Genomic DNA, 27,311 nt, shown 5'->3' with positions numbered 1-27,311 from the left:
AACCTCCTGTGGCAGACTGTGTCTTAAAATCCAACTGCAATCCACACTCTGCTTATATGAATGAAGTTCTTTTGAAGCACAGCATCCTTATTGGTCTATGTTTTGCCATTTCTATCTACAGTGACAAAGCTGGATAGCTGAATTAGATATCTTGTGACTAACGAAACCTAAAATAGTTACTGCCTGGACATTTGCAACAAATTTTGCTGCTTCCTAATAATTGGGCATACATTTTATTTTTTATAGAAAACCATATATTACAATGATATTTTCACTTTAATGAACATCATAGTACAACTGAATTATTGTGAACTTTAACTACTTTTATTTAACCCTGAGTACATCTGTGATATTATGTACATTATCTATTCCTTTAGACATTAAATGTTTTGTAAATCACAATTATAAAAGTTCAGCTTTCCAGTAGAAAATAGGTGTTAACAAGGGCGATATGGCTAATAATGGGGTTATTTTAAGGGGAGAGGGGAGGGAAGGTTATACAAGGAACCTGGGGGATAAAGGGAAAGAAGGAGCTCAAGAGAGGTGGGACCATAGGAGAAGGCTATTTTTGAGGGAGAAATGGAAAAAATGGGGGCACCTTGAATGGGGAAACCATGGTGGAAAAGGTCTGTGTAGGGTTGTTACAATATAACAAGCATGAGACAAGGATAACGTGTAGACAATCTTAAAATTTCTAAGGTCACAGCTTAGTCAACTAGTCTGAAGATGTTGCCCAAGCTCTATCTACATAGCACATGGTAATTGATGCACCAGACTGGTGTAATGTACCATCTACGAACATTGTTGAATGTTTAATAGCCAGACTCTAAGGCCTATATTAATCTGGTCAGAGTGACTTAAAGGGACAAATTTTTGTTCCTGGCCCTCCAAGGTCAAACAAGTTTCAGGGGCTATGGCGCATCTCTCGAAATGTCCTGTAACTTTGGTGAGTCATCTGTCCTCTTGTTCAGGGGGGCCATGGAGACCCCAGAAGATGGACCTGAACCAGTGTCCAGTCTACAAAGAGGAGGATCAACACAGAGGAAACATTTCCTCCATGCTTCCAAGCGAAACCAGCTGTGGTTGAGCAGGAGCTTTGACTTATCTTCACATAGATGGAACTGGTAAAAGAAAGGAGCCAGGGGCTCCTCCTAAGCCCATGTTACCCCTAAGGAACAGATCCTCAACCAACCTTAAAAGTAAAAATAAATTGTTTTATCGGGGCCAACTGTAGGGTTTTAAACACTCCAAAAGAAAGTATAACCAAAGATCAATGGGATCAATATAATTTTTGAGAGTCCGTATGTATAGCTAAAGGCTACATAGCAAGAAACAATGCCAGACAGGAGATACCTTCCTTTGAGTTGTTGGCTAAGGTGGCCCAAGAGACTCCCAGACAGTAACCTGGCATAGAACTGGGAAAATGAACAGCAGACCCCAATCTTATCTAAAGGAATATTGACAACTGATTGCTGCTAGATGAGAAACAGCTGATGTTCCTAAAACAAGGATCTCTAGATAGGCTGACTAGATTCAGCAGACAGACAAGCACTGGAGAATGGCTGGGTGTGTTGACAACATAGAGGACAGTAACAGGGATGACAGAGTATATGGGCTCCAGTATGTGGGAGGGGGGAGGCTATGGAAGCGTGCCATTTGGGAAGTGGGTATATAGATGAATAAGATTGTGTGGGATGTTCTATATGATATACACACAGAAAAATCAACAAATTTAAAAAAAGACTTGAATTTGAGAAGGAAGCATAAAAATTTACTTCATGTTAAATAGTAGAGGTGATAAACATTACCAGTGAAATGTACCTGATGACTTTATCTCCATACTCAGGTACTAAGGATCCGAGCGTAACCAACTGTGACTAGTAATCATCAGATGCATAGAGATTAAAGACACATGTGCAAGCATCTAAGCGTTAGTAGCATTAAAAATGTAGGAAACAACATATTTTAAAATGAAATGGAGATCTTCTTTAAAGGGTAAAAACTCATTCAATTTTATATCTTACAGGGTTTATACTGAGTTCCATATTGTATAATTGTATTAATTCAACTGTGAACCTAAAATTTTACAGCCACTGTTGAAAGAGAGGTGCCCTTGCTCTGGAGTGTGTTACTGACTATGTTAAAGCTGTAATGAAATGCTTCTTCTAATCATGTGGTTTCTAAATTAAAAAAAAAAAAAATTTTAGAAGTTCAGCTTTCCCTTTAAGTCATCCTGAAGTTGTTTAGACAAAAGGTACAGTGGGCAGATGGAATTTTGTTTTTCCTCAGAAAATATTATTGTGGAAATAAGTGTAAAGTCAAATTTTCTTTCCCCTGAAATAAAGTAAAATCTTGGGAAATTTTGCACATAATTTAAAAATAAGATGCATGGAAATAAATTATAGAATATAGAAATACACTTTTAAAAGTAATTTGTATACATAGCATATTAATAAGTTTTATAAATGAATCCAAGGACAACAAATTGTTGCATCTTTTTTTTGAATACTCTAGAAGATTTAGTCTTTGACCAAACCTGTTTCTGTGAAATGTCACCACACCAGTTCAGGCATGTGTCAATTAATTTTGTTTTAAACTTTTTTTTTCCCTCTTCTTAATTGAGTAGAATGACATTTGCATTGATGTCCATTTCTTTCCTGGCACTTTATTATAATTTTAGATTCTGCTTATGTTTAGAGGTGACCTGTGCCATGTACATAGTGTCTCTCCCATGCAGTCATGAGCTCTCTCGAAGGGCTGGAGCAGGAGGAACTTTTGGAACATTATGCCTGCGGTTTGTTCTGATTTTAGAGTTGCTAGTAGCAAAGCCTGCTATCAGAATAACGACTCTCCTAGTCCTAACTAAATTGCTGGCAATTTCTTTGTGTTTCAGTTTCTTCTCTATGAAACCAGAAAGTAAAATCTAGTGAATACAATTGTTATTTTATTAAAAAGCAAAACAAAAAAAAAACCCCTGAGTTGCTGCTAGTTTATGGCTACAGTTCCTCTAATAGTATTCAAATTTCTGAATTGCCACCTTACAAAATATCTTCTTTCTTAGGGGTTTTCAGGCCTGTAGCTATTAACTGTTTAAACTTTGAACAAAAAATTGGGGGTGATGTTACTCAACACTGTCACACTGTTCTTGTTTTCACAGTATAGGCGTGGACGCGCTGGGCTCTCAGGGTCCCAGCGTGCACTCCTGGGCAGTGAAAGCTCCTCTTCTACTGAGGTCTTCGGAATCCCGCCTCTATTACACCCTTGTACCCTTCCTCAGGATTGCGGAGTTCCTGGCCAGTGAACTCCACAGGGAAGAGGCACGAAGGCGGCGAAAGCTGGGGTATCCGTGGGCCGATAACGGAGGAATAGCGCCCCCCGGGGAGACTGGATCACAGGATTTAGTGTTACAGCTCAAGACAAGTGACTCAGCTCAGATCTCAGTGATTCAGCTCCAGCTCCAAGTCTAAGTGATCCAGCTCTAAGTGATCCAGCTCCGAGTCTGAGTGAGGTGATCCAGGCTCCGAGTCTGAGTGAGGTGATCCAGGCTCCAACTTTATTCGGGTAAAACTAGGACTATTTATAGTGTAGAGACAGTAGAATAAGTCTTAGCTGATTGGTACTTTTAGGATGCCTCATTTACATAGGGCGGTGGGCTTCTATCAGGCTATCAGACAACACCTGATTAAAAACCTGGCAGCTCCTGTGCCGGAGGGCATGTATTTGTGGCGAGCACTTTAAAAGAAGAGTCAGGGAGGATGCCAGGAAGGCACTCTGCTATGAAGGAGTCTGCAGCACATGGTTTTCCGAGCTCGTAAGCTATCCGGATGTGAAGAGACTTCTACTTGCATAACAGAGGACCCCAACACACAGCATGAATACTATGCAAAGGTGTCTTATTTATCATCTTGTTTATGATCTGCCTCCATTATTCAAATGTACATTCTAAGCAGAGACCTTCTTTGGCTTATTTCTAAACCCTGGAACAGTGCCTAAATCTCAATAAATATTTGATTGATTGACAAATGAACACCATTTGAACTGAGAGATACCAAGTGACATATAAAGCGACCCAAACTAGTTAAATTGATCAACAAATAGACTGAATCATGACATTTCACAGAATAGATTTGACCAAAGTCTAAATCTTCTAGAGCATTCTAAAAAAATACAATGATTTGTCTTCAGACTCATTTTTAAAACTTACTAAATTAAACTTCAATCATAGAAAGTAAGAGAGGAAGAAATATTAATTAAGGACCCATTGTTTGTTGTGAGATGAATGTAAAATGAAAATATTGGTGTTAAGCTTATTAATGGTCCAAATTGTTAGATATTTCTAGACTTTCTAAAAATTAAATACTACATTATATAAAAAGTCCTTATTAAGATTGCTCAAAGTAATGCTAACCTTGATGCCTGCATTATATGTAATACGGACAAGTATTTATTTAGTTTTGAAATTTTTAACCTGATACACCACTCATCATGACATTTTTTGTTTGTGAAAATGGCAAAACCATTTGGTTGGGGAACTCAGTAGAAATAGCTTCTTTCTTCCCTCCCTTCCTCCCTCTGTCTTCCTGTCTGGATTTGTAACTAGTTGGTGAAAATTTCTTTTCAAAACTTTTTCAATAGCTATTGCCACCTGAAAAGGGTCATTACAACAAAAGCACTGAGAGCAGAAGAAGTTAGCAAGTGACAACTGCCTGTACTGGATGTCTCAGAGCCACACTGGATTTAAAGCCAAGCACAAGGACAGGGGCCCTAGATACTCCCATCGACCAGAGCAGTTCTGTACCTGTCTTGTCTCTTTCATCCAAATTTGAGTCCCCTCCAGGGGGAAGCCATGTGCTGTGTTAGATCCTTAGTTAAAAGAAAGATGTAAAAGAGAGAAAGTGAGTATGTGCTTGATATATGTGTGGGTGGTTATGATGGTCTTTGATAAGCTGAAACTTTTTTTTGATTCATGACTATTTTGTTATTTTATTCATAGGAAATATTATCAAATCATTTAGAAAAATCCAGGGAAGCACTGCTACAAGGTCAAAGTGCTCAAGGTTTGCATTTAGGGGACAGTGGATTGAATGAAAGTACATCAAGTATGAGAGAGCTATTTAAGTGGCATCCCTCTACTCTCTTGCATGCTTGCCTTCTTGGGCTTGCTTTGTTACCACAAATTGACAACTTTGCAATTAAAGTGATTAATGATGTACCCTAGTGTTTATGGGTCCTAAGGTCAAGGGGTCCCAAAATGGCCATACTGTGGGAAATTTAGAGCTCATCTCATAGAACGTGAACCAGAACCTTCCTCCTTTTTGTATGGCTGTTTACGAGTTAAATATATTAGATAGGGTTAAAGAAGTCAGTGAGCCATATTACAATAATGTAAACTAATCTTTATCCACATAGTTCTGTTGCTTAATTCTTTTTTCTTAAACACTATCATGAAATTCACTGCTACTTTGTTATATAAATAAATATTTTGTAAAGCTGTATTAGAAAAATGAATTAGTTAAAAACATGATCTTAAGTGTAACTGCAGTCATTGGGTATTAGTAAGTTGCTGTTTTGCTTAATTCTTTTAATCTCATCCATAATAGAGCTGTTGCTAATTTGTGATTAATTTCTATTCACTTTTCTAACTAAGACATCACAATTCTAGTTTTTTAATAAGTCTGTTATAACTCAGAACTATTTTCATCTGTTAAATTAGAAGCTCTGAAACTGGTTGTAATGATTCAGGGATTTTTTGCTTTGAATATCACCTTTATAAAAATCAGTCAACTTTCAAAAGATTGTTCTAGCTACAAGGACAGCTTTGTTCTTTGCATTCCACACGATGGGGATAGGACTGAACTAAGGCACTGGTATGTCACCATCCAGGCATATTCTTGTGCAATGTGCAAGGCTTCCCGCTAAGGAGAGAACAATAAGACAATTGTTTGGCCATGGCACTAAGCCATTGCCAGGACCTAAGCTGGTTGGGAAATTCACACATTACATAGGAGTAATTTGTGGGGAGCCCTGTAATTCAAAGGAAGATGCAATATCACATTGTGATTTAAAGACGAAGTACAGGAATCATTTTTTATCATTATACTGCAGTTTTAAAATATTCATTTATTTAGATGTCTTTTAAAATTATTCTTTCTCGGGTAATCTGTGACATTGCTAAAAGAGCAAATGTTTACTATTTGTCCAACCAAAAGAAAGATAATTATAACAAGTTTAATGTCAAGAATTTTTTCCTTATTCATATATTAGAATAATTTTATTCTTTAAATATTGATTAAATGATGCTTCAAGTATTTGAATGTCTTATTAAACATAAAGTTCAGGAGAGCACAATTTGGTAAGGAAGATAATTTGTATAACCAAAGATTTTAAGAATTTTAAGGACTGTAATATTTCTTTCCCTTAATTTTATCTACTTGTGGGAGACTTAACTAAACAATTCAGACATTACTAAGATCTCTTCATTCTTTAAATATTTATTTTAAATAATGTTTCCCAAACCCCATCCTCAACTCTACTCTTGAGAAATGCTTCCTAAGGAATGAGGTTGCCTTCAAATGTGTGTGGACAGCAATCCAAAGTATTTTCTTAAGTCCTTTAAAGGCCTGTGGTTAAGATGTTCTATAACTGGGACACCCATGTTGCTTTCATAGCAGAATGCTTTGTTTAGTTTTGTAGAAAATAGATTTCTATGAAATAGCACTTTGTGAATGCATTCCTTATAATAATAAGAAAATAATAATAAATAATAAAAAGAAATATATATTGTATAAATTAAGGAATACAAATACAAAAGAGAAGAGGATGAGTATCATTTAAAGAGAACCTCTTCTTCTAAGATATTGGTGAAAATATTGGTGGTTTTCAAGTATACCAATCATGTTGTAGGAAGCATTTTATCATGCAGTGCCAAAATGCAGAATTCTGTGAATGATTTTAAAAATGAAAAAAAGAAACTGTTCTGGCTTTGAACTCAGTTTTTGTCTCTCAGCTTCCAAGTTTATACCAAAAGGCAAAATAACATACTAACATGAAAATTGTTTTAACAGAATAGTTCATAATTTTGCTGAAATTGTGAACTTCTATAAATATTCAGACAGATTAAGGATTCAGACAATTCTACTTGGCATATAAGGAAAAATTTCCTTTCAAAATTTAGTGATTCTGTACCTCATTTTGTGGTTAGCATTTAAAATCAAGGGAACTAATTTTTATTGTACCTCCTATCAACTATTTTATTTGACAAGTAATTACAAGCCAATTGGTTTTTCACTGCAAAAGAATATTTATAATGGACTCAACTCCTGAATTTTGAGGGCAGGTTGCCACTCTTCTGAAATGCTTTTTTAAATCCTTAGGAATTTGTCAGAAGGCAAATAAGGTATGTTCAGATTCATTTTTTTTTCTGTAAAATCACATTTTAAGCAGTATAAATATAGAATTTCCAATTAATGAAGTATGCTAGGTCTCATTCTCAACCTGATAAGTTGATGGAACTCTAAAATGTGTGACAATACTGGCTGTTCTGGGCTTTTGTTGATGCTAAAACCTAAGGGATTTGTTTTCATACATATCCATATCTAGATATAAATATATATGCTTTTATGTTAAGTGTGGCAGCCTAGTAACTATTAATTGATTTTTGTTCCTTTATCTTGGTCCTGAGAATTGAGCTCAGGGCCTTGCACATGGCAGGCAAGCTGAGCTACATCCCCAGCCAAATTATGTTGCTAGAAATGCTCCATTTACCTTAACGTGTCCAGATGAAAAAGGGTACTAGCTTCTCAACAATTTGGCAACCTTTCAATAATGTCTTGGGTGGTTTTAATGAGTAGATTCTTTGTAATTAAATCCTCCTGTGGAAATTTCAATGAAAGGAAGATTCCATTGTTCCTAATTTGAACTTGTTTCTTTGTTGTAATTGCTCTGTAAGCTAAACGAGAAATTGTTTGTGAGAACACATGGAAAGTTATGCAACTGCATAGAGGATAACCTGTACTGCAATACCCGAATGTTAGCCTTTGCGGACTTTTGTTAGGCTGGCCAATTAATTGTTATCTTGGTGCCTGCTTAGCTAAATGAGTTGTTACTGGAAAATTCAGTTACTAAAAGTGTTGATCACAGTTCATTGGGATACTCACTGTCCATGTTATTTGTGATCTCTCAATATTTATCTACTATGCTCACATTTCTGTAATTCACCCTTGATTTCTTATCCTTGGGCTTGTGTAATATGAGAGGAATTATTTTGTTTCCGGTATATTAAAAAAGAACGTATTAAAGTAGGGCTAAGGAAAGAGCTGCTGGGGATGGATTTGATCAAAACACATTTATATGATGTATGCAATTCTCAAACAATTTTTAAATGTAATTTGATATTGTGTAAATATTCTATAAAATATCAGTAACTTCCTCAGTTATTTTGTTAATATCCTTGAATACAGTCATTATATTGTAATATATATCAACAGACTGGGAGTTCAGCTCTAATCCTATGCAATTTATGTGAACTTTGAAGCTCCTCATTTGATAATAATTATTTTATATGAGATGATTGCTTCAAGCCAGTTATTATTTAATCCATAGTAACCAAAAGGCACAGAATGCAAAGTATGTTAAAAATAAAAATCTGCTTGAATATGTGAATAGTCACCCTTGCATGTTCATTACTGGTAACATTACATGCTAGGTGATATACTAAAATATGGATACATTTGGGACACGGTCAGCTACCTTTACTGAAAGTATAGACTAGTAGATGAATTCAGGTCTGCTTTTAGCATAGTATACTAGTTGCTTTTCTCATTGCTGTGAAATGCTACCCTGCAAAGGCAACATAAGGGAGCAGGAGTTTATTTTGTCTCACAGTTTGAGGGAACATCTTAATGGGGAAGGCGTGGCAGCAGGAACTTGAGGCAGTTAATCACATTGCATTTACAGTCAGGAAGCAGGAGTTTAATTCCTACACTCAGCTCATTTTCTCCTTTTTATTCGGTCTCTGACCCCTGCCCATGGGATTGGTACCTCTCACAGCTGAGGTGTCTCTTCACATTTCAGTTAACCTAATCTAGATAATCTATCACACATAAGCTCAGAGGCTCATTTCTTAGGCAATTGTAGATACTCTCACTTTGACAATTAATTTTAACCATAGCCATATATGTTTAACCATAAATACACTGACTTGTATAAGCATTTAAAAATACAAATACAAATAAATTACTCAGTGACTCAGCTCAACCAGAATATAGTTGTCACCTTCAAAAAGAGAATTAACACCCTATGGATATGTTCATGGATGTTAGGAGAAAAGGCAAATACTACTCTGAGATTCAGGTTGATTCATTGAATATCTCTCAAGGATCAGAAAGCCATATTTATGGTACTTTTTAAAAATGGGAAATAGCCTTAATTAGGATTGGTTAGTTAGGACTAAAAAACAAATAGGATTGGTGTTTTGTCTCTTCTCATTGGAGTTTGTAGAGATGTAGACACTGATGAAGAGAATTTATTATAGTATGCGAGGATATTGGCTCTTGTAACATTTGACTTACATGAACTTATTAGAAGATTGTGGATAATGAGAACTAGCAATTATGCAGGTATTATTCTGGTGATTTAGCATCTTAAGATACATTAATAGTAAAATTCTGTTAATATGAAGTTTTTGAGTTACCAAAGGTTTCATGTTTTTTTTCTTTTTTTCCCTTCCAGAGCATCTGCTGCATCCAAGCCTGAGCCAGTCACTGTTCAGAAGGTGCGCTTCTAGTCACTAGGTTACCATTCAGGTTTTCTGCCTGAGCTGCTGAACCTTTGTTTTTATATTAGAATGCCATACTGACTTTTAATTTATAATCTCAGTTTTGATCATGGTTCTTTTCCTTAAAAGATAAAGAGGAAACTAGAAATCAACACTTCTGACATTATCATATGTAATCATATTATAAAACATTATTTCTAAAGCCATGCATTGTTAATAGTGCATGCCCAAATTTCTTTTATATTTCCTTTTAATCTTTCTATCTTCATACTTATATTTTCTAAAAAGAATAATTAAGTAATTACCCAAAATGAATGTTATGATATGCCTTTAGTAGTACCCACAAATAACATTTCAGAGTATTCTTGGAGTCGGTTATTAGCAAGTATCCCACTTTTTCTATATACATCTTCACATTGTCCCAAACCAGTATTTGAATTCATTTCATTTATGCTTTTTGACGTTTTTCTCCATCAATTTCTTGGCAGTTCATTGAATTAATTTGTTTTGGGGGCTGGAGAGATGACTCAGCAGTTAAGAGCACTGCCTGCTCTTACAGAGGACCTGGGTTCATTTCCCAGGATCCACATGGCGGCTAACAACTGTCAGTAATTCCAGTTCTGGGGGATCCAATGCCCTCTTCTGACCTCCATGGACATTGCATGACATGGGTGCACTTAAATGCAGGCAAAACACTCATATACATAAACTAAAAATAATAAATTAAAATATTTGTAAAATTTGACTTGTTTTGACCTTATGCTACTTAATTTTCTTAATTTTTAGTAAGGTTTATTTAGATTACCACTTTTTCTTAAAATTAAGCATACTAGAATTACCAAAATATAGATTCTTCAAGGTTTTGTTTTCTTTTGGAATGGTTGAATGAATAGGGATTTGTTCTGCAATGTCATAGGGATAACTTTGTGCTTTCAGATGATTTACAAACTCAGGTGATTTTAGAAGGAATTGATCTTTCTTACTAGTCTTTGGCTCCTAAAATGAGGAAATATATAAAATCTTGTTTCTCCTTATGAAACTATTTGAAAAAAGAGAAATAATTTTATTCTGTCTCTTAATCATATCTTCAAACAGTCACAGAGAACAGTGGATTACAGGAGAAACACAGGACTGACTGCGTTTTGTTCATCCAGTCTGAGTTTTTTTCTTTTTCAGATTCTTTATTCAAGATGATCATAGAATATGTGCACTAAGTTAGATGAATTTTTCATTTTTTTATTGAAGAGTTTAAAGCTTATTGGTGCTTTTTCATGAATCAAGTAATGGTACTATGGAAAGAAAGAAAAAAAAGTTTTGAAAGATGGAATTATAATTGAGGCTTTGGATATTTTAAAGTAAGAAATGTTTCAGTAGCAATATTTTGTTTATGTGGTGTATTAAAAACCTTTCCTCTGGAATATATCTAAATTGATATTTAATGATAGCCTTTAGACTTTTTGTTTTGCTTGGCATTGGGCTGGTTTTCCTGCTCTGTGTGCTAAATATTTTGAAACTGCTTTCATTTTCATAAATGAAAATGTACTTACTGTATACAGTTGTGTTGTGCATGTTGAGACCAGTTAGCATGCATGGTGTGCTATATCAAGTCATTGTTTTTCCTAAACGTGATATTTGAGCTGCTAACATGATGTATTTGTCTCTTTTAAATCAGCTATGTGTTTTTACTCAGTATATCATGCATGTATTTGGTGTGTTTTGTATATGTTTATTTTTATTTCACATAGGGTGAACCTAAAGAAGTAGTTAAACCTGTGCCCATTACATCTCCTGCTGTCTCCAAAGTCACTTCCACAACCAACATGGCCTACAATAAAGCAGCACGGCCCTTTGGTTCTGTGTCTTCACCAAAAATCACATCCATCCCATCACCATCGTCTGCCTTCACCCCAGCCCATGCAAGCACTTCATCACATGCTTCCCCTCCACCTGTGGCCGCTGTCACTTCTCCCCCATTCTCTGCATCTGGACTGCATGTTAATGCCAATCTTAGTGCTGACCAGTGTTCCACTGCACTGAACACTGGTAAATCTGCAGTTAATGTCCCACGGCAGCCCACAATCACCAGCGTGTGTTCCGAGACTACTCAGGAGCTAGCAGAGGGACAGAGAAGAGGATCCCAGGGTGACATTAAACAGCAAAATGGGTAGGTGGCAAAGGGTGTTTTCTGCTTTTATCAAAACCCTTCTTTCAGGTAATTTTCAGGAAACACTATCTACATTCCCTTCAGCTGTTCTTTGAAGGAAGATGAAGATATATTTTCTGCATTAACAGTGGCCATTATTTTATATAGACAGAGACTTTTTGCAAAGCAATTATAGGTAAATCAAAACCTAATTATGTTCTGAGCCATGTAATATATTCTGTCACTTCTTCCTCCAATTCCAGACAGAATATTGAGCAGCTGGCACTTATAATGCAAGGCAGATCCTATATCTATCTTCCTCAAAATTGCAATCCTTTTATTGGCTACCACAAGTTTACACAGTGTGGTTGTAATTGTTCTCAGCTTATGAATGCCACCCTAAGAAGAAAGAACATGAGTTTGTAAGGACCCCCTGCCCGACACACACACCTCCTGTGCCTCTGCCTCAGAAGGAATCTAGGAAACACAAAAGCAATTAACTTCTGACCCATGTCTATGTATGAAGCATTAACTCAGAGCAAAAAGCAAGCATTCTTTTCAGATAAAGTTTAGCAAGAATTTATTCTATAAATATAATCAGTAATTTTAAAATGTGAAGGGATATTTAGCATCAGAAGCTCTGTATAGATTTTTCTAGGATTAATGCATTTAAATGAGTAGATGTTATATATATTAGCAGCGGCTTTTGAAAATTGATTCATTTTTCTGTTGGAGCATATATTTAGGAATTTGTTGAACTTACTAAATTATTTAAATACCCAAATTATAAGATTGCACATCTATTTTTGAAGCCTTTATTTCTAGGCGGTTATTTTATTTGTTTTAGCACTTAATGAAGATACTTGAAAGCAAAGTGATCTACATGAATTTTGGATTAGATTTATTGGGGCAAAATTGTATTTTAAGTGGAAAACAAAGGGGAATAATGTACACACACACATGATGCCTGTGTCCAGGAAACTTATAATTTTGTAGATAGGTCCTTTTTACGAGATCTCATCCCTCCCGGATGCTAATTCATTTAATGAGAAGAGGTTGTGCATTTCTGTAGCACTGCTGTCTTGGCAACGTAGGTCCTTGAAAAAGAAGGTGGATCTGTAGGCTGCTGCACAGAGCAGGCAAAGCTGTTGGGCTGTGCATGTATGGCTCTGTGGTTTGGATGCCTTTTTAAAGTTTTCATGTATATGTTGAAATAAATTTGTGTCATTCAAAGAATATTATTTCTTCTTTAATCTGAGGAAGAGAAATGATAGTGTTGAGGTCTGATTGGCTGTGCTATTCTTTTTTTCCCATGTGACTATTATATGACAATAGATGATAGAGTAACCAAACTAGGAAACCAGAAAAGAAAGATGCCACCTTTCAAATGCCAGCCCACAGAAAACTGAAACACAAATTTACTATGTTTATTAAATTCGAGCTTCAGAAGAAAATCCACTGAAGGTAATCATGTCTTATTCAAATTTGGTAGTTTATAAGCATAGCTTTGATAATTAAGCTTGAGATGATTTAAAGTTTGATATAGGCTAAAAAGACAGCACTGTAGTTCCAGGGCCTTTATGGTCACTTCTTAATTAGTCTGCAAGTATTTGTTAAGCTCATGCCTGGTGTTCAGCACTGTACAAAATTTGGGATAAAAGCAATTACTACATGTTTTGCATCTTTAATAATCAAGCTACTGCTTTGCATTTGAAGATTGAATGTGTTTGAAAATAGCTTGATTTCAAATGTTGTCCAGATGTTAGGAAAGTAAAAACACAGGGCCTGTCAGATTCTAAGACAAATCTGTCTCTTTCTGTCACTACATTTAATTAGAGAAATAAAAAGTAAGTCAGACATTTTATTAGTCAGCTATGTGTCTTCTTGAAGAGTTAGTGTTTTAAGAGTTTGGAAGGATGTAAAATTAAATGTCTGAGTTGCCTTTACCTCAGAGCATCATGACTGTTAGTTTTTAAGTGATTTTAAATGGTTAGACATTTTGCCACTTTCATACACATCTCACCTAGGTTTGTGTTGGATCAATAAACATATGACCAAACAAGTGCTAGGCTCATTACTAAGATATAATTAGCTGTTTCTTCTAATAATTAGAAGACTAGATAGTATATTGATATTTTTTAGAATATCTGTAAATAATACCATGTAAGCATTCTTTTCCTTCTTTAAGAAATTTGAATCTTTCTTGTGCATGTAAATTATTGCTCTTGGCAGGCTGTTCTCTCTGCTTCTTACACCATGATGAACAGTATAGGGCTTTACATTCCAGGCTTGAGGAAGCTTTTTTACATCAAGTTGTTTAGCTGATTTGTATTGCACTCACCACATGTCCTTGCATTATAATGTGCCACTGCTTTTAATAGGTAAGTCCTTTGAGTATCTTATATTAATTTCAACTTTTTTTGGCTGTGACGTCTTCTAACAATTTGTATGTGGTATACTGAAGAATCTATCATTGGAAGATGCAAAAATTAATAATACGGTCAAGTAATGGTTTAAATTGCTTTTCTCTTTACAGAAAACACACGTGACAAAGTTAGTATCAGCATTACTGGAGAGGAAATATGGTGATTTATATATGAGTAAACAGCATGAATGCTCGGTTTTTGCAAAATTAAATTTTGCAAAAGAATTATAATTTAGGAAAACCATAGTATTTTCAACAAGTTTGGTTTGCATTGCTATGCTATGTTGAATTGCTTTGTAGTAATTAGTGTTTAATTATGTCATAAAATAAGTGTGGAGTTTGCTGTGTAATGGCTAAAAAGAGGAAGTCCTTGAGAGAATTAGTTCTTATCAGTCAAGAGTGTTACAAGAAAAAGATAAGAAATTATAAAATGTGTACCTTTAGTAAATAACATATAAAACTGATTTCCAAATTAATATTAACAGTCAGCATTCCCTAGATAAAATTTCCTAGAAAAACAAATTTTTCTAATTTTTCTGAAGAGTTTTAATTCAGACAGTGTTACGGGCAGGTTTAGACTTCTGTGTGCTGTGTGTATGTGTGTATTAGAAAGTCTGTATGCCTTTTTTTTTTTTTTTTTTTTTGAGATAGGGTATCCCTGTAGCCCCAGATGGCCTAGAACTCACTGTGTAGACCAAACCTCTATCTCAGTCTCACAGAGATCATTCTGCCTGAGACTTTTGAGTGTTGTAAAGGCATGTGCCCCCCCTCCCTGCTGAAAGTTCATACTTTTAAATTCATCAAAGGAGATACTATCAGTTAAATGTCTCCGTCATTGGGCATAGATCTTAAAAACCATTGTGACATTTTTGCTTTTCTAATCATACATTAAACTGGCTACTGATGACTAGCTTTAAAACTAGGTAAAAATCAGACAACTTAGAGTAATTTTTTATTAATTAAACTAGGATTATTTTGAACAGATGCAGAAAAATCTTTTATCAGCACACCATAAAGTCTAATTGGAAATGTGTAGTATCTATCTTGGGACATACTCAAGAAAATTAACTATTAAATTATTAGAGTGCCTTCTTTCTAATTGCCTGTAGAGTCTACTGATTGACTCCAACATATTGGTAAGCTAATAACTATGATTTATTATTAAACTGGCCAGTTGCTATGGCAGTATAACAGACTGTTTGACAAAGGGAATATATAGCACTTGAAATAAAATTGAAGATTTTAGATTAAATTGATAGCCTCAGAATATAGGATTCAGATCCATTAATTTATTAGGTATTACTATGCACTTTTGTAATGCATAATTTTCTCGTTATGCTTCTTGTAAGGAGCTAAGATTTGATTTTGAGTCTTACAAAGCCAAATTTGGATGTACTCTCTACCATGTGCTTGTTGTCATTTTTAAATTGTTCTATTATTTTTGACTTAGTACCTACTTTTAGAGACTACCAAGCCAAGTTATGCCTATGCGAATATGTATAAGCTACAGTTGGAAAGCACCTTTCTTGAATAATTGTAGAATCTTTCCCGACCATAAATCAGTATTTGTATAGATTTTAAATACTTAAAAGGTAAGCCCTTATAAGAAGTAGGAAAGGTTAGAAAAACTGTAGCCTATTTTACTGTTGAAAAATCGAACCTTCTGTAGGAATATTTTGCACAGGACACAGAAATTGGGCAACATAGCTAGACCAGATTATATGTTACCACATTAACATATTTTGTCCCGTGAATGAGGCTAATCCATTTGAGCATATTTTCTAATATATGGAAAATGTTTGTTGGTCATATTCAAATAGAGTTTTTAGGTTAAAATCAGCCCACTCAGGGTTGGGGTGATGACTATGCAAATGAATTATGTTCTGAAGTTTTCCCTCTTCACGCATTATTAACCAAGTTCCTTTGCTGTATAAAATGTCAGTTATACCTTTCTGAACAAAATCATGTCATCAGTAATATAGAACTATGTAGTTATCACATACTAGTTCTAAAGTTCCTGGGATTTGGTCATGAAAGAAAGTGATGATCACGAGAGAAAGAGAAGAGTGTGAACTTTTGAGATAGCCCACAATTTTTGGTCTACAGTGTTTGTTTCCTGCATTTTCATCAGTCACTACATTAAAAAAAATTCAAGTAGTGTAACATTCTCTTGTGTGAAGAGTTGACAGATGCTATTAGTATTATGCTTCTATGAAGTCAGACAGAAACATTTTTCTGATTTTTAAAACAAACTCTTAAGATGGAGGGGGTCTGACTATGATCAAAATACATTGTATGAAATTCTCCAATCAATAATTTTTTTAAAAAATCAATATTTTTAAGGCCCAGAATAAACTGCTCTATTTCTGCATGTTCTATAACATCATTCTTTGTTCTGTGTCTTTTGTTAAGAAAATAATGAGAGTTTGGGTTTATATTAAAATCAATTTTCTAAAGACGTAGACATTAAAAAAATATGTGGCTCTTGATATTTAGTAGCTTAGTATTTGAACTTGCATTAATAAAGTAGCTGTGTTTTGTGGGCTAGAAACAATAGCTAAATTGTCTTCATAGTAGCAGTGCGGCTGAATTTTGACTAATGTTCTATATTTTTGTGTTTCCATGATTACTTTGAAGCATGGTGTTTGTGTAAATCTCTTTAAATTCATTATTTTGGGGTTCTGCTGTTTCATTTTTTCTTTTTTCCTTTTTGTTTCCTCTCATCTCTCTCTGTTTTCCATCATCCTGGGAACATCTTTCTTGTGTATCGCATCTTTCTTGTGTGTATTGTACCTCCCTCAGTAACCCTGGCACTGTGTAAGTACCTAACTAACGGTTTGTCTTGTACTTTTCATCATGATCTCACTGTAACTTTTCATTTTGTTTTCAACTTACCAACAACAGCAAACTTTCTTAGTATCATCTCAGCACAAGAATTCTCAAAAATATTAAGGAGCACCAGAAAGGTGCTTTTATAGTAGAAATCTTTCTATGAAACAGTGGAATATGTTGGAATTTTTGTGCAGTGGAAATAAACTATCTTATGGGGGCGGATAAGCATTAGAGACAGTGCACTGCAGAGATGCAGTTTAAGTATTTAGTATTTGTTTTAAAGATAAATGTGGATGAGCTAAAGTAATTTGAAGTAAATTCCTTGCTTGAGAATTAAGTTTACATTCTATTTTAAACATATTTTAAAAAATAAAATCGTTAAAATTATTCTGTTCTTGAACATATTTATCATAATCAAAGTTTCAGAATGATAAAACACTAGGTAAATGCTTAGCAAATTCCTATAATTTAATCCAAGACTTTAAGCTGTGGTGGTAAATGCTATAAGGTCTAAGGTAAACTACACTTTCTGTGAGCATGTCATAGTAATGACTACTTAGATGTGATCATTTTATTATTCTTCATATCGTAGTTTGAAACCATTGTTTCATGTTTTTATAGATGAAACTTTTATAGAGGCTGAACCAAATCTTATATGTGGGCTGGGGAATGTAGCCCAGTTGGTAGAGTACTTGCTTAACATTTGTGAGGCTATGGATTTTATCTTTAGCATGGCATAAATCAGGTGTGGTAGCACATACTGGAATCTTAGTACTTGGAAGGTGGACACAGAAGGATCAGGAGTTCATGGCCAAGCTGGATTATGTAGCAAGTTTGAGGTCAGCTTGGGTTCTGTGGAACCCTGTCTAAAAAAAAAATCTTAAACTTGAGTTTGGCATAATTTAAGAAGAAATGATGCTTACTGACCAAAGAGAAATTTAAAACTTGATTTTTTTGTTAGCTGGGTATAAAATTTTTCAAATACTTACATATGAACTGTTTTCTATATGATAAAGGCAGTGTTTTTTAGTATTTTTATCTGTTTCTTAGTTTCAGAAATTTTTTTGTCTGTTTTTTTTAAAGAACTAGATTTTTCTCAATATTCGTAACTGTCTGTTAGATAGTTCACTTCCATAATCATGAAATATTACTATAAATCATGTATCTTACTATATTGTACACAGATGCTGATTTCTATTTTTTAATGTTACATCTATGAAGTGTAGTCTTAGGTCATGCATTGCAGTTAGTTTTTTGGTCACCCTGAAAGAACATAGTGTGATGATTTCTATGGACCATGACCTGTGGAAAGCTATTTACATACATCGTCTGTTAGATAGCTCACTTCCATAATCATGAAATATTACTATAAATTATGTATCTTACTATATTGTACACAGATACATCATTGTCTGTTAGTTCACTTCCATAATCATGAAATATTACTATAAATCATGTATCTTACTATATTGTACACAGATGCTGATTTCTATTTTTTAATGTTACGTCTATGAAGTGTAGTCTTAGGTCATGCATTGCAGTTAGTGTTTTGGTCACCCTGAAAGAACATAGTGTGATGATTTCTATGGACCATGACCTGTGGAAAGCTATTTACATACATCATTCATCTTATTTTTTCTCAGAATTACCTTTAAGATGCAATTCCTGTTTTTAAAATGGGAAAGCTGACTAGGAGATATTAAGTGACTTCTGTAAAATGTACACTGAGTGGAAGACACAGTGCTCCAAATTGTCTGTGTATATCTTTGTAAAGCCAGTGTTATTAACTTGGAAAAACTCCAGGGTACTGAGACAGTTTGGATGGTGTAACCATTAGAATGATGACAGCTCTGTGGCATGGTGATAAGCACTATAATTTTTTAGTAGTGACTTAACCTACCAGGCCTTGTATCTGCATCTGGCTACATTTAGAATATTTTCTCTACTCAGATCTTAGGACAGAATTCTGCTAGTCAAGACTTGCATTCCTTTTTCTTTTCCAAAAGTAAACCTTTAGTAGTTGTCACTTGTCTTTTAAGAAAAGTGTGAGCTGTTTATTTTGTTCAGTAGATCTTGAGGTACCAAGTATAGTGTATTTTGTAAACTGCTTGGTATTTGTTGCTGTATTAGTAGAAATATGAATTTTCTTGTCAAACTTTAAGTGTTTACGTCCCATACTTACATGTCTTTGACATATGCTATCACACTTAGTCCTCATAACAGCACTACTTTATGTGATCCTTTTTGTTTATAAAGGAGAAAACTAAGGCTGAGTGAGATGGACTTGTCTAAAACCACACTTGGGAAGAGTGGTAGTGGCAATATTTCAGTCATGGTCTCTTTCTCTATGACCCCACAGATCTTCACAGTGCTGACCTGTACACACACAGTTCTAATAGGATTCAAGATCCTGTACAGACAACTGAGGACGTTGTAGACTGCAGCAGTTCTGGTTCTGTTCCAGCTTGCTTTGGGAGTTGCTAGTTTAACCATATAAACCATTTGTTCCTGGGCCTAGTGAAGATATGATCACTTAGTTTTGTGAGAGCCAGTCTATTTTAGTTACAGATTCATAGTTAACTGGTTAAATCATAGTTCATACATGTCATAGGGTGAACAACACAAGTAATTTTGAATTGTTTGGGTTTGACTGCTGTAGACTTCTCCTTTTCTAGATTTCATTTTTCCTTATTCTTTTCCTTTTCTTCATGTCGCGAATCTTTCTTCTGCTACCTTCTTCTGTCAATTAAAAGGAAAATCCCACCTAAACGGTAATCTTTGTGTTCAATCACCTTTTAAAAGTTTACACTTACTAATACAAAGTCTACTTAGATATTTTTTGATTAAGCATATATGCACAAGCAAACTGTATATAAAAGGAACATTGAGGAGTAAATGCATAAATTATAAATAGTTCACTAGAGGATATTTTATCCTCAATGTCATTTAAATTGTAATTCTTTTTATTTTTTCCTCTCTTTTTCCTAGCCCACCGAGAAAACACATTGTGGAGCGCAACACAGAGTTTTATCACATCCCCACTCACAGTGATGCGAGTAAGAAGAGGCTGATTGAGGACACTGAAGACTGGCGCCCACGGACTGGAACAACTCAGTCTCGTTCTTTCCGGATCCTTGCCCAGATTACTGGGACTGAACATCGTGAGTGAGCCTCCAGAGATCTTAGGAGATGAACATTCTTTTGCCCAGAGAGTAACATCTAGACTTTGGCACTTATGGAAAGCAAACCTGGAAGAGTTTGCTTTGAAATTGTGCTGTATATAGCAATATTCCAGCCCAGGGGCGTTACAGGGAGGAGGAGGGAGAGGAGAATGCCAGCCGGGTTATGTAGCCAGTGATAACAGTGTGGATTGTTGTAGTTGTTCTATGAGGCTTGAACATTGGTTATTGATTTATACAGATAATTTATTAAGGGGGTTTGAAGTTAAAAATGAAAATAAACTAATATTGGATGTTATTATATTGCAGTGAAAGAATCTGAAAGTGACAATACAAAGAAGGCAAAGTAAGTTCTCTGCCTTTTTATATATTGAATGCTTAGTTTTTGTGAATGGTCTCAATTTGCCTTTTTTTTTTTTTTTTTCAAATTCTCAACTATAATGGTATGGTATTTTGTCTTTGCAATAGAAGCTAAGCATTTAACTATGATGCCTTTAGAGCGACCTAAGTTTGCAACCTGTGGGTTTTCAAATTAGTCAGTATTGTCTGGATTTTATGTCTAAGGCATATTCCCTTTAGTACTGAAATAACGAGGCAAAAAGGTATATGGGGATGCATTGCTAACAGTATGTATGTTAGTGAGTTAGTTCCTGTGCTGTCTTGTATTCACTTTATTTGAGACATAAAAATTTATTTTCAGGAGGTCTCTGTGTACTAATTTCTATATTTCCAACATTCTCTACTCTTAAACTCTTTGCTATTTAACCGCTATGTGAAATTAAGCTTTTATAAGGCATGTTTTCTGCATGATGGAATTAGTATAGAATCTTCTGCTTTCTCTTTCTTATGACTCTTCTATCACTCTTTTTTTTTTATTTCCACAGGGAAAAGATACCCCTTCACGTCTTTAGTCCCAAATACACAAAATTACGTGACTGGCACCATGAAGTTTCAGCACGTGCTCTTAATGTACAGTGATCTGAGCCTTGCTTCCCCAACCCAGGCAGCCAGCACGTGCCTTTCACTCACTTTTTGTTTTTTGAACTTGATAGAAAAATCTGTATTACATTTGACTATGAGAACTAGAGCCTTTTCTATACCTTCTTAGCAATTTCCTATTGTGAAAATGAGAAGGTTGAATATGTTTTGTGCTAGTCGGTAGGTCACAGAGTACAACCAAAGACAAAATGAAGGGACTTGTCCATTTAGTGTATTTACATCTATCTTCATTGTTATAGTCATGATCTTGGAAAAGGAATTATTTTTGTAAGGTTGATCTGATTTGTTGGTTAAAGCAGAGGCAGATGAGCAAATAATGTTCTTGTCTAATTTGGAAAACATTTTTTTGTCTTACTACATTTCTCAAGATAATGTTCACATTCATTATTACAGAATGTTCAAAGTTGATTGTAAATTATTCTAAGTAAGCACATGTGAGGAAGCAAAATTAACAGAGAAGACTGTTAAGAGTTCATTGTAGGTTTAGGTGTCCTTTAAAGCAGGTTCTTATTCAGGTGACTAGATAAAGAAGGAAGGGGGCCAAGATTTGGCTCCTGAAAAAGGAAGAAGGAGAATTCGGCTCCCGCTTACAATGGAGAAATACAGTATTCTTTTGCTTTGGTTACTTTCAAAAATCCTATTTTCTACCAAAGGAACTGTATCTAAGCTAGTGAATGTTTTTATGGTATACTGAATTTCTAGGCATTAATCAGTAAGATTTGTAGAAAATGGCTTTGTTTCATCTTTAAATTGGAGGAAAATAGCATAAGTTTCCATTTAAATAATTCTAATACTAGAGATATATTTTAGTCAGTGTTATAAACTACTGTGTATTGCAGCTATTCCTAGGAAGCTATGTTTTAGGCAGTTCAGGGAAGCACAATATCTGACTATGAATGCTTTCTGAGCTGTAATATAATGTATTATATATTAGATTCAGTGATAAATGCATTCTGAAGTTTTGAGACGATTGTAATAAAGTTGCCTTTACCTTAGCTTTGTACTTGTTGTTTCCTTGAGGCTAGTAACCTGCTATTCTAGACTTGTTACAATATCACTTTGGTAAATAACTCATTTTGACATTTCATTTGGAAAATATTTTAATTGTATGAAGTTACTAAAATGTGAATGTAAAAGTGGCAAAGATGCATTATCACCTTTTCCCCTTCCTGAAGTGTTTCAATAGTTAATATAACATCCTATGTGAACAATGTACAATTGGTTATACTGTGACACAACAAGGAATCATTCTTTTTATAAAGATCATTACTTGGTGGCTTGCCTGCACTCAAAGATCAGTTTTTATCTTTCCAGGTGTTACATAGACTAGGGGGACTCTTGATAAGTTGGAGCAACTAACTGATTAATTTCAGGTAGCTATTTGCTGCTATATAACATTTGGCCTGTCAAATGCATTTAAAAATACTCGTAGAACTGGGCGTGGTGGCTCACGCCTTTAATCCCAGCACTTGGGAGGTAGAGGCAAGCAGATCTCTGTGAGTTCAAGGCGGCTTGGTCTACATAGTAAGTTCCAGAACAGCTGGGGCTACAGGGAGACCCTGTCTCAAAAAGACCCCCTCCCCCAAAAAATACTCGTAGAATTTATGTGTTGCTCACTTCCACTGTATTCCATGAGGTATAGTGTCCTTGGTGTTTTTATGCACCTGGCATCAATCACAGTTACAACTGCACCTCTAGCCTCTGGAAGAACATCTTTTCTATACCTGAATAGTCTTCCTTGTTCTGAAAAGATATGTCTGAAGGAAGACTGAATTGTGACTCAGAAATGATGTAGTAGAGTAAAAACGCTATTTTCATCCAAAATCGATCTTTCTTAAAAATAACTAGTTGCTGGAACTATTAGAAAGAATTTTAGATAAATAAAGTACTTGTCCTAATACAGACGAAAGAACACTTGTAGAACTTTTTAAACTTGAAATAGGTGCTGTTGAAAATAAGGAGTGGTATCCTGCCTATTTCAGTCCTGTTCAGTGTTTTACTGAGTGTGCAGATGACTGAAATGATTCGCGTGGGAGTGAGACTTGAACGTCCAGCCAGGATCGCAGAAGACGCTCCATTTCATTCTGCCAGAACTCAGCCTGAGCCCAGGGAATCTTCTGGGACATTGTATATTCCTGCTTAAAGTCAAGCTTAAAATTATAAAGTTTATGCAACATGTTATTTTGTACTGAACTAATTTATGACTTGTTTCTGTTTGTCTCTTATACAGACCATCACAGGCTTGTTTTTAACATGAAGTTGGGAAATTACTCTTAGAAAATTTCAGCATTTTTCTCATGATTTACAAGTCAGAAGATGGAATGTGTTTTGCACAGCCAAATATATTTTTCTTACTATAAAATACGTTACTCATATAAGCAGAAACATCCTCATTTTATTTATTATGATGCCCTTTAGGAAAACCCAGATATATGTACATTTGAGCTTTTACTTTAGTAAAAGTTAAGATATTAGAATACAGAATAGCAGTCCTGTCCTTTTTTAACTTAAAAATATAGAATGAATTGAATTTTCTCTAGACAAATAATTGTTTTTCACTTACTGTGTTTCTGATATGTGTTTAAAATTATGTGAATCAGGAACATTCATTCATTCTAATTCATTCTTTCCAATGAGTAATTATATGAATGTCATGGACCAATCTATGTGCTATGGATACTGTAGTGAATAACAGATAAATATATAAACAAGATGATCCAGGATAATTTTATTACCAGTATAATAAGGTAGGCTAATATGGAACATTTGGCTTAGGCAGAGCAGGATTGCTGTAGATTCTGTAATGGCCCTTTGGGAATTCGTCCCTCTGGGTGCTGACACGAGAGGGGAAAGGAAGCAGACTGTGATGATCTCAGGCAGTGTTCAAAGCAAAGGAGATGGGGAGGAAGACAGTGTGGCAAGTACGTGGAATCGAGAAAGTAGTGCAGCTGAAACAGAAGAAGAAGCAGAAATGAAAGCGTAATTCTTAAGCGTGTTGGCAAACAGTTTATATTCCAAATTTAAATACTTCAGTAAAATTCAAAATGAGGAACCAGGGAGGTTTGCCAGCAGCCCTGACTACTTCCAATTTAATCTTTCCTATTGAGATCCAGTGAAGATTTAGAAAATGAAGACTTAAGTGTACTGTGTCTTTGTAACATCTAGGGAACAAAACATACATAAAGCCATATGAAAACAAAACTTGAGGGGCTGGAGAGATGGCTCAGCAGTTAAGAACACTGGCTACTCTTCCAGAGGACACGGGTTCGATTCCCAGCTCCCACATGGCAGCTCATAACTCCAGTTCCAGGGGAATCCGACGCCCTCTTCTGACCTCCCTGGTCATTGCATGACACAGGTGCACTTATATGCATGCAGACAATATACTCATACACATAAAAAAATAAAAATAACCAATAAATATTTAAAAAACATAAAAATCAAAACTTGAATCTCTGACATCTTGACCTATAATGCAGGATTCATAGTTTAGTAATATGTTTAATAATTTTGTCCTCTCTGTAAAAAGCTGCCTCAAATTACTCTTTTTGTTTATCCCATCCAAGAATACTTCATAATGAAATGAAATTCCTTGATGATTCTTTGCAAAATAGCCATCCTAGCTTTTATTGCTATTAAAAATATGAGAAACAGAGTAATCAGTTCTTGGTTTTCTGCTCAGATCTGTAACTGACTGGCTGCTTTCTGCCCCTGAGTTTCCACTTCAGAGGAGGACCTGGTAACTGTTGCTAGGTGTGTATCCGGCAGGCAACCTTCCTGTGTGATTCACATCAGCACCCACAGTCAGTGAGCTGACTTGATTGGATATGGGGGAAGTGGAGATAAAAAGCGTCATCACTTCAGCCAGCTTAGGAACAGCCTATAATAGCTTTTCTGTTTTCAGAGCTGCTGTGGGGTGGGGGCGGGGGTGGGGTCAACTGAGGCTGTCCTTGTCCTGAATGGCAGTTCACCTTCTGTCCAGCGCTGCTGCCTGGCCCCTCTCTTTCATAGCTCTTGACTCGAGGCAGTTCTTAGTATGCACCCTCCATGCTGAACTCGGAAACCTGATCAGGAGATGCTAGTTCCACAGCTTCTGTTTAGCACGGTCCTTTCATTCATCTTTTCATTTTCTGTCTTCCATTTCCCATCCTTTCCCCTTGAATCTTCAACACAAACCACATATCATTGAAGTTAAAGATCAGCTAAAGTGTAAGAAGTTAAAAAGAAGAGGCATTTACTATTGTGCCTCGAATTAAAAAGTGTTTCTTTGTTTACTTCTGAGACCATCAAGGCCTAATGAAAGGTAAAGGTGTTTAGAAATTGACTACAGTTAGAACTGTGCCAGTGAAGCACGGAAGGAAGAACTTTCAAAAGGAAAACGATTGAGTACATATAGTGTACACAAAATATTAGTCTTAAAATATTGTAAATTTGAATGTTGTAATTTTCAGTATGCAGCATTTTAGAATCATGTATTTATTATTTAGCCATTTAAATAAATTTTATTTTAGTACATGTTTTCTGTACATTGTTGAGTTCACCTCCTGGTTTCTCCTAGGGGAGACACTACTGCTGAGTAACTTTTGAAAGTGTGTTTGGTAATACACAGATACACAAGGCTAGGAAGGTGCTGCTGGGGAGAAGTTACTCAGTGTCTTACAATTCACTGAGTAATTGCACAGAATGAAGACTTGTCTAGACCAAATGCCAGTGATGTCCTCCTCAGAATGACTGGGCTAGCTGCTGCTGTCCCTCTTCCAGGGTTTTCCCATTCCTTCTCACAATTCTACCTGTACATTTTTTCATGAGATTTATTCTTATTATTTTTATTTACATATGTGTGTGTGCCTGTGTGAATGTATGCTGTGTATGCATGCCTGTGGAGGCCAGAAGAGCATATTGGATCCTCTGGAGCTAAAATTATAGGTGGTCACATGACATGGGTGTTGAGAATTGAATTCCAGTCCTCTGGGAGAGCAGCTAGGACTCTTTAACCACCAAGCCATCTCTCCAGCCCCGGACCCACATAGTTTTGTCTACAGTGTACCCTCTGTACCCATACTCAACAGTGGAAATAAGCTCACTTCTGAATTAATGTACTATACAACTTTTACCTCTTTGATACCTCCTTTTCTAATTTGATTTGTGAATATTTGTCTATGTGTCCTGAACTTTCTAACTAGAATATGAGCTCTTGGAAGACAAGATTCTTCAGAGAATAATAGGAATTGAAAGAGAAGACACTCACAGAACTGTAGTATTTCCTTGTGAATACAATGGTGACTGTGAGTAAAGGTCTATAAAGTTAAGTAGAATGATTCATTTTGAAGATGTATGCTAGGAATGCATGGTTCTTCCCCGTCTACTTCTTAAACTAGAAATATTCTGTATTAGGCAGCTCTGGCATGATACACAGGTTAGGTGGTTTAAATTGATGAATGAATTTTCTCATAATTCTAGAGTCTAGATTCCTAGATTATAGTACTGGCAGGGCTGGCTTCTGCTGAAGCCTGTCTTTCTGACTTGCAGGCGGCCATCATCTCACTGTGTCTTCAGGAAGCTGCAAGCTCATTGGATAGCATAATGTAAAACTTGACAGGTGAGAGTAGTTAGCATTTTAATTTTCCTTTTTTCTTCCTTTTACAAGGTTTCTAGTCATACTGAATTTGGATTTCACTGTGATCCCTGTTCTAGTTTGTTTCTTCATTGCTGTGACAAAATACTCTGAACAATACCTACTTAGGGAGGAAAGGGTTTATTTGTCTTACATCTCCCAGGTTACACTTCATCAGGAAGCTCAAGGTAGGAACTTGGGACAGGAACCTGGAGGCAGGAGCTGGAGCACAGGCCATGGAGGAACGCCCCTTACTGGCTTCCTCTCCTGGCCCATACCAAACCTGCTTGCTTATACAACATAGTCCCAAAGTGCCTAGGCCCTCCCACATCACTCAACAGTCA

General features: G+C 35.6%; 1 protein-coding gene across 1 annotated transcript in view; it reads left to right on the top strand.

The window, feature by feature from the left end:
- Window positions 1-9,729: 9,729 nt before the first annotated feature.
- Pdlim5 (PDZ and LIM domain 5) overlaps window positions 9,730-27,311 on the top strand; it is a 103,058-nt gene continuing 85,476 nt past the window's right edge. Inside the window, exons 1-4 of the mRNA XM_017796390.2 lie at window positions 9,730-9,772; window positions 11,521-11,939; window positions 20,164-20,336; window positions 20,664-20,700. Of these exons, the coding sequence (XP_017651879.1) occupies window positions 11,596-11,939; window positions 20,164-20,336; window positions 20,664-20,700 (554 nt within the window). The 5' untranslated portion in view covers window positions 9,730-9,772; window positions 11,521-11,595. The remainder of the gene's footprint in view (window positions 9,773-11,520; window positions 11,940-20,163; window positions 20,337-20,663; window positions 20,701-27,311) is intronic.

Source organism: Nannospalax galili, unplaced genomic scaffold (assembly GCF_000622305.1).
Source record: "Nannospalax galili isolate Female #2095 unplaced genomic scaffold, S.galili_v1.0 scaffold189, whole genome shotgun sequence".
NCBI classification, from domain to species: domain Eukaryota; kingdom Metazoa; phylum Chordata; class Mammalia; order Rodentia; family Spalacidae; genus Nannospalax; species Nannospalax galili.
Note: the sequence above shows the minus strand (reverse complement) of the source record. Positions and strands in the feature narration are given on the sequence as shown.